This window comes from Mustela putorius, unplaced genomic scaffold (assembly GCF_011764305.1).
Source record: "Mustela putorius furo isolate JIRA1106 unplaced genomic scaffold, ASM1176430v1.1 tig00000430_pilon_pilon_pilon, whole genome shotgun sequence".
NCBI classification, from domain to species: Eukaryota; Metazoa; Chordata; class Mammalia; order Carnivora; family Mustelidae; genus Mustela; species Mustela putorius.
In genome coordinates, this window is record NW_025421377.1 from 18,603,323 (window position 1) to 18,620,068 (window position 16,746).

At 34.9% G+C, this 16,746-nt stretch overlaps 1 protein-coding gene across 3 annotated transcripts in view; it reads right to left on the bottom strand.

Moving 5' to 3' along the window:
- Nucleotides 1-16,746, bottom strand: part of UBA6 (ubiquitin like modifier activating enzyme 6) — an 84,376-nt gene that overhangs the window by 3,235 nt on the left and 64,395 nt on the right. For all 3 annotated transcript variants that reach the window (XM_004764305.3, XM_013062358.2, XM_013062359.2), the window contains 11 exons: nt 16,618-16,698; nt 15,727-15,855; nt 14,068-14,119; nt 13,916-13,979; nt 12,874-12,943; nt 11,671-11,742; nt 7,709-7,826; nt 6,355-6,548; nt 5,430-5,557; nt 1,452-1,539; nt 1,197-1,291 (listed from right to left, as the gene is read on the bottom strand). In XM_004764305.3, the coding sequence (XP_004764362.1) occupies nt 1,197-1,291; nt 1,452-1,539; nt 5,430-5,557; nt 6,355-6,548; nt 7,709-7,826; nt 11,671-11,742; nt 12,874-12,943; nt 13,916-13,979; nt 14,068-14,119; nt 15,727-15,855; nt 16,618-16,698 (1,091 nt within the window). The remainder of the gene's footprint in view (nt 1-1,196; nt 1,292-1,451; nt 1,540-5,429; nt 5,558-6,354; nt 6,549-7,708; nt 7,827-11,670; nt 11,743-12,873; nt 12,944-13,915; nt 13,980-14,067; nt 14,120-15,726; nt 15,856-16,617; nt 16,699-16,746) is intronic.

Genomic DNA, 16,746 nt, shown 5'->3' on the forward strand with positions numbered 1-16,746 from the left:
AATTCGTCCCATTTATAACTTGTTATTCTTTCTACCATTTATTCTTATCACCTCATTCTTAAGTTCTTCCAAAATACTGATTTCCCAAACAGATCATGCGTGCTCATTGTTAGCTGTATGCTTTTGCATAAACTGTTGGTTTTGCCTGATACCCTTTTTCAAAGGCAGCTCAAATGAAATCTACCTACAGGGAAGGTCTGAGTTAATAGTGCCTAAGGTAGTCTGTAAAAACCTTTATTATATTAATTATTCAATTACATTTTAATGATTAACATGTCCCTTTGTCACAAGAGACTGTGAATTCCTTGAGGGTACAGGTTACTTGATAAAGATGTATCATGAAAAATATCAATAGGATTAATATTTATGGGCTACCTCTCAGTTGCAATTATACTACTAATCTTTACTATTATTTTAATGCTCAATAGTTATGGGCACAATCATTCCTATTTGTGGACAGAAAACTGAGTTTCAAAAAAGTTCAATAAGCTACTCAATGTGACAAAAGAAGTAGCTGGACATGTGAATCCAGATCTTTCTGAAGCCAAGCTCATCCAGCCACTTAGTGGGTACTTAGTAAATATCTGGTAAATGAAAAATACCATTCACAAAGTATATCATGCTGGAGATTCCAAATACTGGCCAAGTTATAAAGCACTATTGTGAATTACTCGCAACAAATTTTAAATTCCACTAATCAGTATGCTTCAGGACTGCACATTTCACTCTCATCTATGTACTATATAGGAAATACCATTATTTATGCATCCAAGACATACTCAGGGATCCTAATGACAATAATATAAGATAAATTAGTGCCTTATTTTATGTAATAGCAATTTTGTTTTTTTTAAAGTATAGATCATTAAGCCTGGATTATAGTAATTAAAAGGGATTAATCTCATTGATAATCATAGTTAAAATGTGCATATGTTAAAGCACCTATCATGCAGAGATTCATATGACAAATATTTTTATCCTAGCTTTTATTTATTTAATACAAGGTAACATGCATCATCTGACTTACTGCTCATGGTTGTAACACTGATGCTATCAACAAAGATCCTGATTTTTAGGAGACAGCGCTATTAACAAACTGGTTAAATTAGCAGAGGTCAATCTATTTGATTTCCCAGTGTGCATCCACCTTATGTTTTAATCCTTGTGAATCTTCTGATATAAAGTTCAATACTTACGTTAACTTCAATCTTTTTGCATGACCTGGCATTATGGGAACATAGAGCATTTTGACTCCCTGTACCACCATCGTTGGTTCAATTCCATACTTCTCCTAAAAGTAAATGCCCAAAGAGAAACAATCAAAGCTATGTCCAGATATAAAAGGCTGGGTGACAATGTTTTACAACCAGTAAAAACACAGCAGACAAATTTCTGCTAAATATGATTTATAAAAACCTCCAACTGATGAACTAAGTAAATAAATGTCTCACTTTGACTGCATTAATGAAATCCAAGAGGGTGAAGTCTTCTTTACCATGTATAGTCCATCTGTCCCAAATTGTAAATGATATTCCATTTCTGTTGTAGAAAAATATTCAAAACAAAACATTTTAGTATTTTTCTCTTTAGTAGTAATAAAAAGCCCCAGAGGTCCATTATTTGTGATTTAGCTACATAATAACATAGGGGAAAAAGAAAAATACAACTTATTTCTCCATTACACTATATGAGGTAACCACTTTTATCTGTACACCTTATTGATCCTTCCAGTCTCTCACAATAAACCAGCATGTCTTAGTAAGAGTTCTCTAATAGCTACATGGGTTTCACTCTGCGGATGTTCTAGTTCTCTATTACTGAACAGCTGGGTTGTTCCAATCTTTGGCTATGATAAACAATGCCAGAATGAATATCTTTATAAATATATCATTTGAGATGAGTACAAATGTGTCTGCAAATCTGAAATATTACACTATATTTCTGTTATGGATTATACTATTCTATACTCCTATGAGTACTGAGGTATGAGGAGAGTGCTGTTTCACTCTTGCCAAGATAGGTATTTTTAAATTTTTGGTGGTTGTCAATTTAAAAGTGAAAAATGGAGGTCCAGGGGAACTGTTTTGCTCTGTCACATAATTTCTGGAACCAGATTCTCAATCTCATAACATTAGTCAGACGTTATAATGCCTTCTAACTCAACTGAATTAGGATAACAGATAAAACCGTAAGAAAGTACAATGCTAAATTATGTGGCAGATTAAATGCTGTGAGAGTTCTATAGCTAGTTTAGTCAGAAATGCTATCACAAAGCAAAAGTATAGAATTGGACCACTATCTTACACTATACAAAAATTAACTCAAGGGGTTCCTGGCTAGCTTAGTTGGTAGAGCAAATGACTCTTGATCTTGGGGTTCTAAGTTTGAGCCCTACACTGGGTGTAGAGATTACTTAAAAATAAAATCTTAAAAAATAATTAACTCAAAATAGATTAAAGACCTGCATATAAGACCTGAAACTGTAAAGCTCCTAGAAGAAAACAAAAGGTGGTAATAAGCCTCTTGATGTCAGTCTTGGTGACAGTTTTTTCACATTTGGCACCAAAAGTAAAAGTAGACAAATGGGACTACATCAAACTAAAGAGCTTCTGCATAGCAAAGGAAACCATCAACAAAATGGAAAAGCAGACAAGGGGCGTCTGGGTGGCTCAGTCAGTTAGACATCTGCCTTTGAGTCAGGTCATGGTCCCAGGGTCCTGGAATCAAGCCCCACATCCAGCTCCCTGCTCAGTAGGGATCTTACTTCTCCCTCTCCCGTTTCCCCAGATTGCCCCCCTCTCTGTCAAATAAATAAATAAAATCTTAAAAAAAAAGGGCAGATAAAAATGAACAGTGGTTAACTGTACAAACTAATAATCTTGTATAGAAGAAATCTAGAACTAGGCAAACCAGGGGTGTTTCATTTGTTTTATAAAGTTCCTAGTGATCCAGGCTTCTTGCACTCACTATTAGGAGGCAATTTTTCATGACATTTCTATATGTCATATGACAACTTTTATCTAGAAATATCTTTTCAGGGTGCCTGGGTGGCTCAATTGGTTAAGCAGCTGCCTTTAGCTTAGGTCATGATCCCAGGGTCCTGGGATTGAGTCCCATATAGGGTTCCCTGTCCAGTGTGGAGTCTGCTTCTCTGCCCCATCCCCTGGCTCATGCTCTCTCTTTTAAATTTTTTACTTTTTATTTTTTTTTAAAGATTTTATTTATTTATTTGACAGACAGAGATCACAAGCAGGTAGAGAGGCAGGCAGAGAGAGAGAGAGGAGGAAGCAGGCTCCCTGCTGAGCAGAGAGCCCGATGTGGGACTCGATCCCAGGGCCCTGATATCATGACCTGAGCCAAAGGCAGAGGCTTAACCCTCTGAGCCACCCAGGCGCCCCCTCTCTCTCTCTCTCTTTTTAAAGATTTTATTTATTACTTTCACAGAGAGAGAGAGATAGCCAGAGCAGGAACACAAGCAGGGGGAATGGGAGAGAGAGAAGCAGACTTCCCACTCAGCAGGGAGCCCAATGTGAAGCTTGATACCAGGACTCTGGGATCATGACATGTGCTCAAGGCAGACACTTAACAACTGAGCCATCCAAGTGCTTGGCTCATGCTCTCTCTCTCTCTTGCAAAGAAATAAGATCTTTTTTTTTTTTTTATTAAAGATTTTGTTTATTTATTTGATAGAGAGAGAGATCTCAAGTAGGGAGAGAGGCAGGCAGAGAGAGAGGAGGAAGCAGGCTCCCCACTGAACAGAGAGCCTGATGTAGGGCTCGATCTCAGAACCCTGGGATCATGACCTGAGTCGAAGGCAGAGGCTTAACCCACTGAGCCACCCAGGCGCCCTACAAAGAAATAAAATCTTAAAAAAGACAGGAAGGAAGAAAGAAAAACAAACCAAAAAAAAACCAAACTAAAAATAGAAATACCTTTTCAAAGATGTTTTCAGAATAAACAGCCCTAAATGATGAAATAGTAACTCCCTAAAGGCCAGGAGCCAGTTTTGATTCCTGTGCAACATATGAAAGATAAGACCTGTCTGCTGGACAGCAACTGCTCAGATTTGCCAGCAGTCTTTGTATAAAATTGGTGTGTTCTTAAGCTCAGTATCCCTTAGCTGTGACACAGATCTGTCAGATCTATTGTATGTGCACTATCAACCTGGTTCCTCTGCATTATCCCCAGGGGACTTAGAGAGCAAGAGAAAATGATGCAAACATGAAGCACATGTTACCTGCAATGCCAGAAGTAATGAACTGTCTGAATTAAAATAAAAAAAGGCAACCTATGGAATGGAAATAAATATTTGAAAATCATGTATCTGATAACGGGTGAGTATCCAAAATATATAAGGAACTTGGAGATATACAGATGGCCAACAGGCACACGAAAAGGTGCTCAACATCACTAAACATCAGGGAAATGCAAATCAAAACCATAATGAGGTATCACCTAACACTTGCTAGTACAGCTAGTAGTAAAGAAATAGTAAGTGTTGGCAATAGTACAGAGGTTCCTTAAAATATTAAAAACAGAATTACCATACAATCCAGCAATTCTACTTCTGGGTATTTATCCAAAGAAAATGAAAGAAATAATTCCAAAACATATCAGTACCCCCATGTTCACTGAAGCATTATTTACAGTAGCTAAGATACTGATACAGAAAAAACGTAAGTAAGTGTCCATCAATGGGTGAATGGATAAAGAAAACGTGATACACACACACACACACACACACAATTCGGCCACAAAAGAAGAAATCTTGTTATTTGGAACAATGTTAGCATTATGCCAAGTGAAATAAGTTAAAGAAAAAGATAAATAACTGTATGATCTCACTTGTATGTGGAATCTTAAAAAAAAGAAAAACCCCTGAAACTGAGCTCACAGATACAGACAACAGATTGGTAACTGCCAGAAGTGGGGCTGGGGAGTAAGCAAAATGGGTGAAAAGAGTCAAATAGTACAAGCTTCCAGTTTATAAAATTAATCATGAGTATGTAATATGCAGCATGGTGACTACAGTTCATAATACTATACTGCACAGTTAAAAGTTGCTAAGAGAGCAGATCTTAAAAGAATTTATTATAAAGAAAAAAAGAAGCTAACTATGTATGGTAATGATGTTAACTGGCTTTACCGTTGTATCATTTCGTAGTACATACAGGTACTTAATCATTGTGTTGCACACTTGAAACTAACCTAATGCCTATCAATTATTTTAATTAATTAAATTTAATTTGTCAATTAATTAAAAAAAGATGCTTCGTGAAGATGGGATTGAAGTGATAGTCTTGAAGTGATGGCAAGGATCACTTCATATATATATGAAAGGGAGAGGTGAAACTACAATTTTTTCCTTTAAGAAGGTAAAAATTTTATTTCATTTTCATTATGCAAGAGAAAAAGAACTTCACACATACCTGATTTCAGTTCTTTTTACTTCAGATGTCTCTGTAAACACTATAATTGGAATGGCTAAGTTAAGGAAACAATTTTTGTAAGCTTCAAATGGATAGTCACCAGCTACTTTGATCATCTCCAATGCAACCTAGATAAAAGAAGGTGATCTGATTATATAAGGAGCCTAAACCTATTCATGACTTTTCTAAATTGTTCTCAAGCATTTCTTTATAAAGAATAAAAGCAGCTAATGGATTGATATAATAGGAATTTTGTATAAACCTGTCCACTTTTAGCATATCTTATACTTTCAAACTTTTCACCTGTTCTACATGGGGTGAGCAAAGTTACTTAAAAAATTATTTTGATCATGTAATCTTCCTGTTTTGAAAGATACCAGAATTCAAGAAATACAACAGTCTAAAATCACTTAATATAAGGGCAGATAATTACACAGCTTCCAACTATAACACTACAGTACAGCAAAACAGCTAGAGTCAGCCTAAAGGTTTTGAATCATTAAGAAAATATTAAATTGTAAGAAATATTAATCACTAACAGGAATTATATTTTTTAAGCCAAAGAACTAAAATCTAATACAATCAAAGAGCAACCATTCGAGCAGTTCATCTTATTCAAGAAAAATACAGTATCTGCTTTCAATGGAGGATACAAGAATGACTAAAAGGATTGTAAAAATTGTAAAGGATTGAAAAATTGTACTCTGCCTTCACACAGGTTAATTTTTAAGTTAAAATATCTATATAGCTGTAAAAATTCAATATGTGAATTACCAAATCTTCAGAAATTTCTTGAAATTTAAAATCAATATGGATCTCTCCTTCTCTAAGACCTCTACGGAACTTGCTAGGTTGTTACAATGGGGAAAACAGGTAAGACATAAATGAAAAAGAAGTATTTCCATTCAAAGAAAAATAAACTCACCAAGCCAGAAACTGCAGCAGTAGATGTTGCAATAGCAGGTATAATTTTACCAGCTATGCGTTTCGTTTTGAAACGGTCAGCTGGTTCAATGCTATACATTTTGGCACGAAGGTTTGATGCAGCTGTAATGAAATCTATGTGTCCATTATGATCATCATCTTTTTCAAATGAAAGCACTGCCATCTGAAGATCACCTGATCATAACAACCAGAAAAATAAAGTTTTGTAATAATTTGTAAAGATTTTATTAGGTAAAAAGCAATGTGGATTCATTACTCTTAAATATTCCTTTATGTTTTTAAATGACTGAAATATATTAGAAAAATCCAGGAAAATGAAGTTATTGAAGGATATGAAAATGATGGTTCTGAAATCACTAAATCAGAGAAGTTTCTATATTAAAAAATTCTTTCTAAAACACAGAAAACAAGAAAGCTATGTACCACCTCTGCTATTAAACTCTTTATGAATAAAAAATGTTAATGTTGGGTAGTGTTCTAAAGTTGATTCCATAAATAGTCTGAAACATTTTGCCTCTGATAACTAAGTACAGGCTCAGTTAGTCTAATAAAAGTATGTATCTATTTGAAATATTTCTAGATTAGTGGTTCTCAAAAATCATTCTGTAGATAGGTGTAGTTTCATATGTTATGAAATGAGAAAGTCAGAAATGGAAATTTTTAAAGAATTGTAATGCTTAAATTAACATATATTTTATTTACAAAATAAATAGTTGGTTAACCTAGGTTCTTTTTTTCCTGAATTTTACTGGTTTGTGCATAAATATCCCGAAAGTCTGGAAACTACTGATTTATGTAATAAAAGATGGTAAGCAGGTCTAAAAATGATCAAATGGTGCTGTTTTTAAGGAATCCAAGTTTGGTTTCCTTCAGTTTAAAACCATTTAACAAGGATGTATACAGGTCACGTTGTATTCCCTGTATGTAACTATGGAGACTAATAAGCCAAAAGAACTCTGTCTATGGTTTTTTATTCTAAAGTGATTTCACTGGGTCTAAGTGTTAGTCTATATAGGAACTCCATTTTTTTGCTCATTATGCTGGCCATGAGTTAAAAAGGAATCACACAGTAGACTCTAAAGGACTAAACCGATCAGAACAATGACAATAAAGCAGACTACATTTCAGCAATTGAGGGTAGGGCAAAGGTGAAAAAAATAATGAATTTAGTCACAGTTAAAGATGAACAGTGACTTTCATATGATCATGAAATCAACTAACATCATTATTATTATAATAGTTATTATTTAGTCCCCAAAGCTTTTGGGTATAGAGTTTATTGAAAATAAAAACTCCCTCCAGGTCAAAGCATTTTTATAAAGATTTCCCCTTACTTGAGGTAGCTTTATTAGATGAAATAGCCTTTTCTAGTTGGAAAACAGCATTCCTCTCATCTTCACTGCTAATAGGAACATGCTCTGGTTTCCTTGCAGTTTCATCTGTCTGAACAACCTTTAAATACATGGACATATATTCATTAATGTTATCATATCCTGTACCTAAGTTTGATTAGCCTGTTTTATCAAATCAGTCATACAGAGAAGATATTCCTTTTATCCAGTTTAACCACATCATTATTTTTTTACATATGTTTTTAAATCACTGAAATACACGAGAAAAATTCAGGAAAATGAAGTTATTGAAAGATATGAAAACAATGGCTTTAAGATCACTAAATCAGGGTGTGGAGCCTAACACAGGGCTCCAACTTACAATGGTGAGATCAAGACCTGAGACTAGACTAAGAGTCAGACACTTAATGACTGAGTCAACCAGGTGTCCATAATTTAAACACATTATTAATCATTATGGTCCAATTTATTTTACACCTTCCATTGTTAAATAATATTGTTATTTAAATATTTGTTTTATTATCTATCTCCTCACACTGACATGTAAATTAGAAGAGGGATCATTACCTTGTTCACTGAGAGGACTTCAATGTATTTAAAACAAACTTGCTTGTGTTAAAATATTCACTGAGGGGCGCCTGGGGTGGCTCAATCATTAAGCGTCTGCCTCTGGCTCAGGTCATGATCCCAGAGTCCTGGGATCGAGTCCCGCATCGGGCTCCTTGCTCTGCGGGAAGCCTGCTTCCCCCTCTCCCACTCCCCCTGCTTGTGTTCCTTCTCTCGCTGTGTCTCTGTCAAATTAATAAATAAATAAAATCTTTAAAAATAAAATAAAGTAAAATAAAATATTCACTGAATAGCTTGTAAGATCTGCATTCATACAGATCTCTTTTAAAATTCCACAGTAGAATACAATTAATATTAATGAGCAGTCTTTAATTCTGACAAATGTACCTCAAACCAAACTGCATAGCTCTAACTAGTACAGAGCTGTTTTCTATCTCCAAAGAAATCCATAAAATATATATGATAGGCATCCTTTAAATATTTATTGATTGCTTACAAGAAGCTGTTTCCTAGAGAATATGTCTTCCTTCACATAGATGCATACTCAGAGCAGCACATCTAAGTAACCTATCTTTTTAAAGATTATTTATTTGACAGACAGAGATCATAAGTAGGCAGAGAGGCAGGCAGAGAGAGGGGGAAGCAGGCGCCTCACTGAGCAGAGAGCCCGATGCGGGGCTGGATTCTAGGACTCTGGGATCATTCATTACCCAGGACGAAGGCTGAGGGTTTAACCTAGTAAGCCACCCAGGTGCCCCTAAGTAACCTATCTTTAAGAAATTACTTATTTGACATTCTACAAGGGTACTAATTAAAAATACTACTTCTTTGTATAGTACACATTCAACTTGTGTTTTTACAGATTAAGTATTCTTATGAGTATTTAAGAAATAGTAAAGAGTCAAGGAAGCAGAAACTTTTATCTGCCAGAATGTCTAGTTGACATTTTTGGCATCTGTTAACAGTGCTAGACTCTGAAGTTTCAGTGTGAGTTGCTTCAGGGAGTTGTGAAAAACTCATAATTCATTTTAAAACTAAAACCATAGCTAAATTGCTCAGGCTAATTTATTACCCCAAAACTCTGATAGAGAAAGAAGCAATTCAGGCCACAAAACACTGAAGAGCAATAAAAATTAGTAAAGTTATTCATACATATTTCTTTGGCTTCTGTCTAGCAGTTCTGTCTACTGGGAACATGTGGTAGGAAACTTTTAAAAAAAATATTTGAATATAGTTGATACACAATGTTACATTACTTTCAGGTGTACAACATAGTGATTCAATTTCTCCATAAATTATGTTATGCTCACAAGTACAGCTACCATCTGTCACGATACAATGCTAGTACAGAATCACTGACTGTATTCCCTATGCTATCTTCTATTCCCTTGGTTTATTCATTCCATAATTGGAAACTCCTTAATATAAGAACTCTGTTTACTTTTCTGTTTAATTCTTGATAAGCTACAAGTCATGAACATTTCATTCAGCACACCCATTTACTTGTACAATATCAAACAGCTACAAATTTTCCTTTTCCCTAAAATAACAGTGCAAGTGGAAGACTGCACACACCAGCTTCTGCTTGAATTTTATAGGGAAGCAATCATTATTCCATATTTCTCAATACAGCTAGAGGGTAAGGGGAACAAAAGATTGTTTTGTACATGATTTTTAAAGTGTATGAAAAAGGCATATAATAAGCATGTGAACAAGAAAAATACTTAATATTTTAAAACTTTCCTATTTATCCTGCCTAAATTTCATGTTCTATCTTTATTAATACTCCTTACCTCTTTTTCCTTCCAATACTTGCCCAGCAAAACCCCAACCTTCATTCTATCCAATTTTCCAGCTATTCTAAAGCAGCACCCAGACATTTAAATTTCTTTTTTTCCCAGCCACATTTAGCGTAATACATTAAGTGGATTAATATTAAGTGGATTCTCACTGCTGTCTCAAAATTGTACTCTATCTTCTAGCAAGTAACTTTCCCACCCCCTGGAGCAATTATTTCACACATTTTTTTCCCTCTGTTCAAATTCCTTCCTTTAACTTCACGTCTTCATCATGTGGAGTATTTAAGCATGCTTCTTACTTCAACTAAGCAAATAATCTTTTTTCTTTTACAATCCAACTCTAATCCCTTTCAAATCCTGTCAGGACTATTACAACATATACCAGAATCCAATCCCTTATCACAAATTACCTGTTACCTACTACTTCATTCAAAACACCACCATCTTTTGCCCATAACTGAACTTTCCAAGTTTCCCCTCTTGTGTCCTATATGATCATTCTTAACGCAACAACGAGTCATCCTTTTATTGTTATTTTATTTTTAAATCTTTTAAAAAGGATTTTATTTGATGGGAGAGACACAGTGAGAGAGGGAACACAGGAAGGGGGAGTGAGAAAGTCAGAAGCAGGCTTCCCACAGAGCAGGGAGCCTGATGTGGGGCTTGTTCCCAGTACCCTGGGGATCATGACCTGAACTGAAGGCAGACGCTTAATGACTGAGCCACCCAGGTGCCCCCAGTCATCTTTCTTTCTTTCTTTCATTTATTTATTTGATAGAGAGAGATCACAAGTAGGCAGAGAGGCAGGCAGAGAGAGAAGGGGAAGCAGGCTCATTTATTTATTTATTTATTTGATAGAGACAGAGAGAGAGATCACAAGTAGGCAGAGAGGCAGGCAGAGAGAGAAGGGGAAGCAGGCTCCCCGCTGAGCAGAGAGCCCGATGCGGGACTCGATCCCAGGACCCTGAGATCATTACCTGAGCCGAAGGCAGTGGCTTAACCCACTGAGCCACCCAGGTGCCCCCCCCAGTCATCCTTCTAAATATAAGCCAGACTGCGTACTCTGCTTAAAATCATACTGGTTTATCTCACAATAAAACATTAAGTACTTATCATAACCCCAAGTATCTCACTTATCTCACTATCTACCATTCTTCTTGCATATTCTCCCTCAGAAAAATTCTGGCCTTCTAAGTCTTCCAAGGCCTTTCTCTGAACTTGTTCCTGCTTTTATTTCACCACATAATAGCATGGCTCACTCCATCACTTCCTTCAGACTTCTGCCCAAATGGTATTATATCAGAGAGGCTTTCCTCTTTAGCCCAACATAAAATGACACCAGCTGCATATTTATTTCTTTTCCTTGTTTTATTTTTAGTCCTTAGCACTATGCCCATAGTGTAATATTATATAATAGCATTTCTTTTCAACAGTCCATCTCTGGCCCAGTAGACTATAACTTCCATCAGAACAAGACTTTTGTTGTGTTCGATGTGGGATTCTGCAGGTTTAGAATGGGACCTGATACAATTAAAAGTTCAGTAACTATTTGCTGAGTGAATAAATTTCTAAACATACCTTGTTAGAAGGTCTGAATTCTTGAATCTTTACTTCAGAAAGAATATTCAAGAGGGCATCTGCTGATAAGTCCTGTTTTTTTTAAAGAGTAATTTTATGAACAAACACTTTTAAAAATTCTGAATTCTAAAGCTAAATGCTAAAAAGGTCATTTAGCATACTAAACTATTTGGATGATTTATCATCAGACTATTTAGACCACATCCACTTGTGACATTAGCCCTTATTCTACAAAATACCATTCATAAAGGGTGGGAGGCAGGGTGATGTATATGAAAAATTACTTACTAGTCAACAAACCTGAAATCTTAGTTTTTCCCATAGATTTTTTAAAAAGTGGTTTAAGGGCTGGTTGTATCAGACTGAGTGCTCTGTGATCAGGGACTATTTTGTCATTGTTTTACAAAGTTTCCTGAACAAAGTTATACTGAATAAATAAAATATGTACGTAAATGGAATTCATACCTTTGGAAGCAGAAAAATATTTAAATGGTTCAAGATGAACCTAGATGAATTCAAGACTATCAGATCTATATTCATTATTAAGCTGCTTAGGAAAAACTGAGACATACTGCTTTTGAAGTCACCTACACTCATCACAAAACTGCCACAAATATTTTTATTCTTTTTACAAAAAGAATACCAGACTGAATGGCACTATTTTACCAGACATTTATAGTATATTTTATCATTATACTCCAAAAAGGATTAATTTACAGTAGGCATTTTTATCTGGGTCCAAAACTGCCAGTGTTAATTACGGCTCTGGTTCTTACTTCCCCATTCAGCCTATCTAAAAGGATAGCAATTAATTTGGCTCTATTTTGTATTTGTAAGAAAAAAACCACGAATGCACGTCTGCCTCTCAATTAAAACTGTATTAGACCATTTAGATGTGAGTCAATAAAGATGATGTCTAAGGAAATAGGTAAGATAAGGGTTAAGAAATGTCGATATGGGATAGCACTTTAAATTTCTTGAAATCTGAAGATGTAAGTTATTATCACTAAATAAATCAAAGAAATGTTAACAAAGAGAATCTCTAAGGAATATTTAAAAATTATTATGAAATCCTTCACATTCTGTTTTCGGAATTCTGATTCTTGTAACATAAAAACATATTTTGATGATGTAATTAGCTGGTAGGTCACTGAATTTTTATCTGGTTTTGTATCACTTTCTAGAGCTTTAAGGTTATCTTACCTCTTCTGTAAGTGGAATGCAATAGACTGCAGCATATAGTTTTGCAGCATTCAGAAGAAAACTGAAGTGCCTTTTGAAATTAAAAAGTAAGGCAAAGTGTGAATGTACAGTTTCAAAGATGTTTAATTCACCAAAAACTACAGCCTTTGAAATGTTTAAAAAAGTAATCACAGAACTTTTGATACAGGAATATTTAAAAGTTAGGCAATGAACTTCTGGCTTAGACAAAGAAATTACAGAACCTATAAGAAACATTAGGTATTTATCCTTCTAAGTACAGATATTTAGGAAATGATTGTGACTGCCTGGGGAGAGGAGTGGCAAAAAGGAGAAAAATTAGACTAGCGAAAGAAAATTCATTTTAATTCATAAAAAATTAGAAATTTGGTTTTAAAAAGCATACATTAGGTTCAAATTAAGCAAATGAAGTTTGTTTAAAAACACAAGTAAGGTAAGCTTTACAGGAGAAGCAGTCAGGATAAGGTGACTGGAAGCCTAACATAAATATCACATAAGAAAACTAAATGGGAGTTATTTGTTGATAGGAAGGAGAATGTTTAATTGGAAAACAAACATATAAGTATGGGTGTGTGTGTGTGTGAATGTACAAAAATGTCCATCTAAACATTAACTACTTTGAAAATTAATTTGAGATAATTTAGGGAGACATTTAGTAGTAACAATATTTCCCCCCATTTAACAAAAGTTTCTTAAATAGTGGCTTCATTTAATAGGAAAACATTTGTTGTCATTTTATGGTTTTTGCTTATGGATAAAGCCAGAGAGGTAATACTTTGGTTTCATTTAAGATAAAAATAATGAAATTATTTTACAATTTAAACAAACAGATTCATGTATGTGTGGGGAAGAGGACTGTGGCTGGCTTTGTTGGCCAGACTAATACACTAATTCTTAAGAGTAACAGGGATGCAATAATTTAACATTGCCAGAGCCTGAGGTTTTCACCCTGCAATGTCAACTGGTAAGACAGTTAAGAAATTTACAATAAAGGAGGCATATAAGACTAGATACAAATACTTACAAAGGCTCATTTAAATCAAATTTTATTGGAGAAGGGGGCCTCTTTGGTGATTGCCAAAACAAACCTAACAAAAGATACAAATATTATTTTCATTATAGGGACCTACTAATAAATTATATTAAACATTCCTCTCAACACTTGGTCATACTTACTGCCATCTTTTAATCGTGTGTCTAGAGGAAAACAGTGAAGAAGCTGAAGAGCCTAAAGAAAAAACAATCAATTATAAAAATCGCTACTTAGTATTATCTGAGGTAAAAAAAAAATCAAAATGCATAAAAAGATACACAGTGAAGCCTCTAGCTACCTTTGTACTCTATCTATGTTTCTCTTATCGCCACCCCTCCACATGTGGAATAACCTCTACTATTATTTTTTAATCAACACTTACAGCTGTTTCTTTTCTTTATATCTACAGCAAAATGAATATACATTATTTTATCAATTTTTACACAGACAGTGGCATATCTTACATACCATTCTGCTCCTTTCAAAGAGTTAATTTAAAATAAACATGAACCAGTAAAAATATACCATACTCTGTATTTTGAAATGATAAATGATATTTGAGATTTGGTTCAAAACCATCTGGGGAGGATATATAGATGAAACAAGATTATCAACAAGACGATAAATGTTAAACCTGGGTGACGGATTTGTGAAAATTATGTGGGGGTTCATTATACTATTTTTTCCACTTCCTATGGTTGAATTTTTCCATAATCAAAAGCTAAAAAAAAAGTACAAAAGGTAAGGACTTAAAAAGAGTCCTTTAGATTTTGAAACAAGGGGTCATTAGTAATTACAGTAAAAATAATTTGAATAGGAGTAAGGAAAGAAGACGCATTTACTGGGTGAGGAAGTAGCAACAGTAAGTATAAGACCACTTTTCTAAGCAGCAGAGACAAGAAGGAAGTGAAAAGCAAGGATAAGTGTAATCAAAAGACTTTTTAGAAAAGATGAACTTACTTTATATTCCAATAGATAAGAGCCTAAAGAGAGGGAGAGACTCAAGAGAGAGTGGAGAACACATTCTAGCAACTGTCAGTAATGGGAGATAAGAGTAACAGCTAATATTTAGCGAGCACTTATGGGCTGGGTTCTGCTCAAAATGCTGTGCATGTATCATTCACTTATTTGATCCTTACACTACCTTATGTACTACGTACCAATTTATTATCCCCATTTTACAAATTAGGAAACAGACACAAAACAGATATAAAATGTGATTTTGGGTATCGGTGGGCAAGGCAAAATCCAACAAAATTTCTTATTCAAAATCTCTACTTTCTCAGTTTCTTGCTTTATTCTGAACAACAAACTTCTTTCAGACTACTGATGAAATGTATTCCTTATTCTCCAGAGGGAAGCCCTATTTTAAACCGACTTTTGCACAAGGACAAGGATCAAGTAAATGTACGACTGACATACCAATCGGTGGCGATTATTAAGTGCACTCTTTTAACATGCAAAGAGAAATCAGTTGTGTGCCCTGCACTTGTTTTCACTTAAGATTCCCAAAGGAAAGAACAGATGTTTGGTCCAATGACATTAATTTGGTAGCAATTAAATGCCCCAAGGTCATATCTCTTACCTAATGGTTCCCCCCCCCCCGCCGCAAGATTTTATTTATTTGACAGAGATCACAAGTAGGCAGAGAGGCAGGCAGAGAGAGAGGAGGAAGCAGGCTCCCTGCTCAGCAGAGAGCTCGATGCGGGGCTTGATCCCAGGACCCTGAGATCATGACCTGAGCTGAAGGCAGAGGCTTATTAACCTACTGAGCCACCTAATGTTTTATAATGCATACTTACCTTATGGTTAAAATATTTTTCAAACTTTAATCTTGCTAATTCTACACACTGGGACCAATTTCTAGGTCTTCTGCTAAGTAACTTAATAACTTGGAAACAGCCTTCTAAACTGTGTCCAGTTTGTAACTTCTAGAATGTGAGAAAAAAGAAACCCAAATAAATACATTTCCAATTAAACAAAGAACACCCACCTACCACCCACATCATTCCCAGGAAGTATAAGCTAAAGTTTGAAGTGCCAGCTCGTATGACCTGTGATTTTAATTTTTTCACCAAGAGCTCCTTGTCCCTGCCTTTTTCTTTTCCCTCTTTCTTTCCTTTTTTTGGGGAGGGAGAATGGGAAAAGACAGCACATGAAATTTCAACGGTAGTTTCTTATCTGACAAGTTAGCCTCATGTCTTGCTGGCTGTAAGTTGTTAGTACTAGAGATGTACTTCATATAAGAAGTGCTTATGAGTAACATTTTATACTAAACAGTTGACCTGTTTAGTACAGGAATAAATGTAAGAAAACATCTTTAAAGTTGTCCTCAAGTCTCAGACATTCCTGTCCACTCATGAAATTTTCACTGGAACTCACATCAGTGTTTTTCCAAAAGAGTTTAACAAGCTACTTATTATTTTATTATTATGTTATCTTTCTTAGGTTGAATCATGTGAATTTCTTTTCTGTGGATCAAACATGGTCAAATACTGGCAATTCTGCATAGTTCATACAAACTAAAATGGGGATCATTTCTGACTTGCTAATTTGATTCCTCATGGACTTACTATGTACAATAATGATGCTATACTTTCTTTAAAGAGGTAAAATAAACTCTTTATAGGCAATTTGCAAATAAGATTACACCGACACAGTGTTGGATTATATTAAAATGTATTGATTTTTACCTGTAAGACTTCTTCTGCAGATGGATAAGTTTGCCAAAATTTGTTAAACAATGAAGGCTTGTGGGAAAAGGAACTTTCAAACTATAAAGGAAAAAAAAAGAAAAAAGTTACAAATAGAAGTCTGATTAA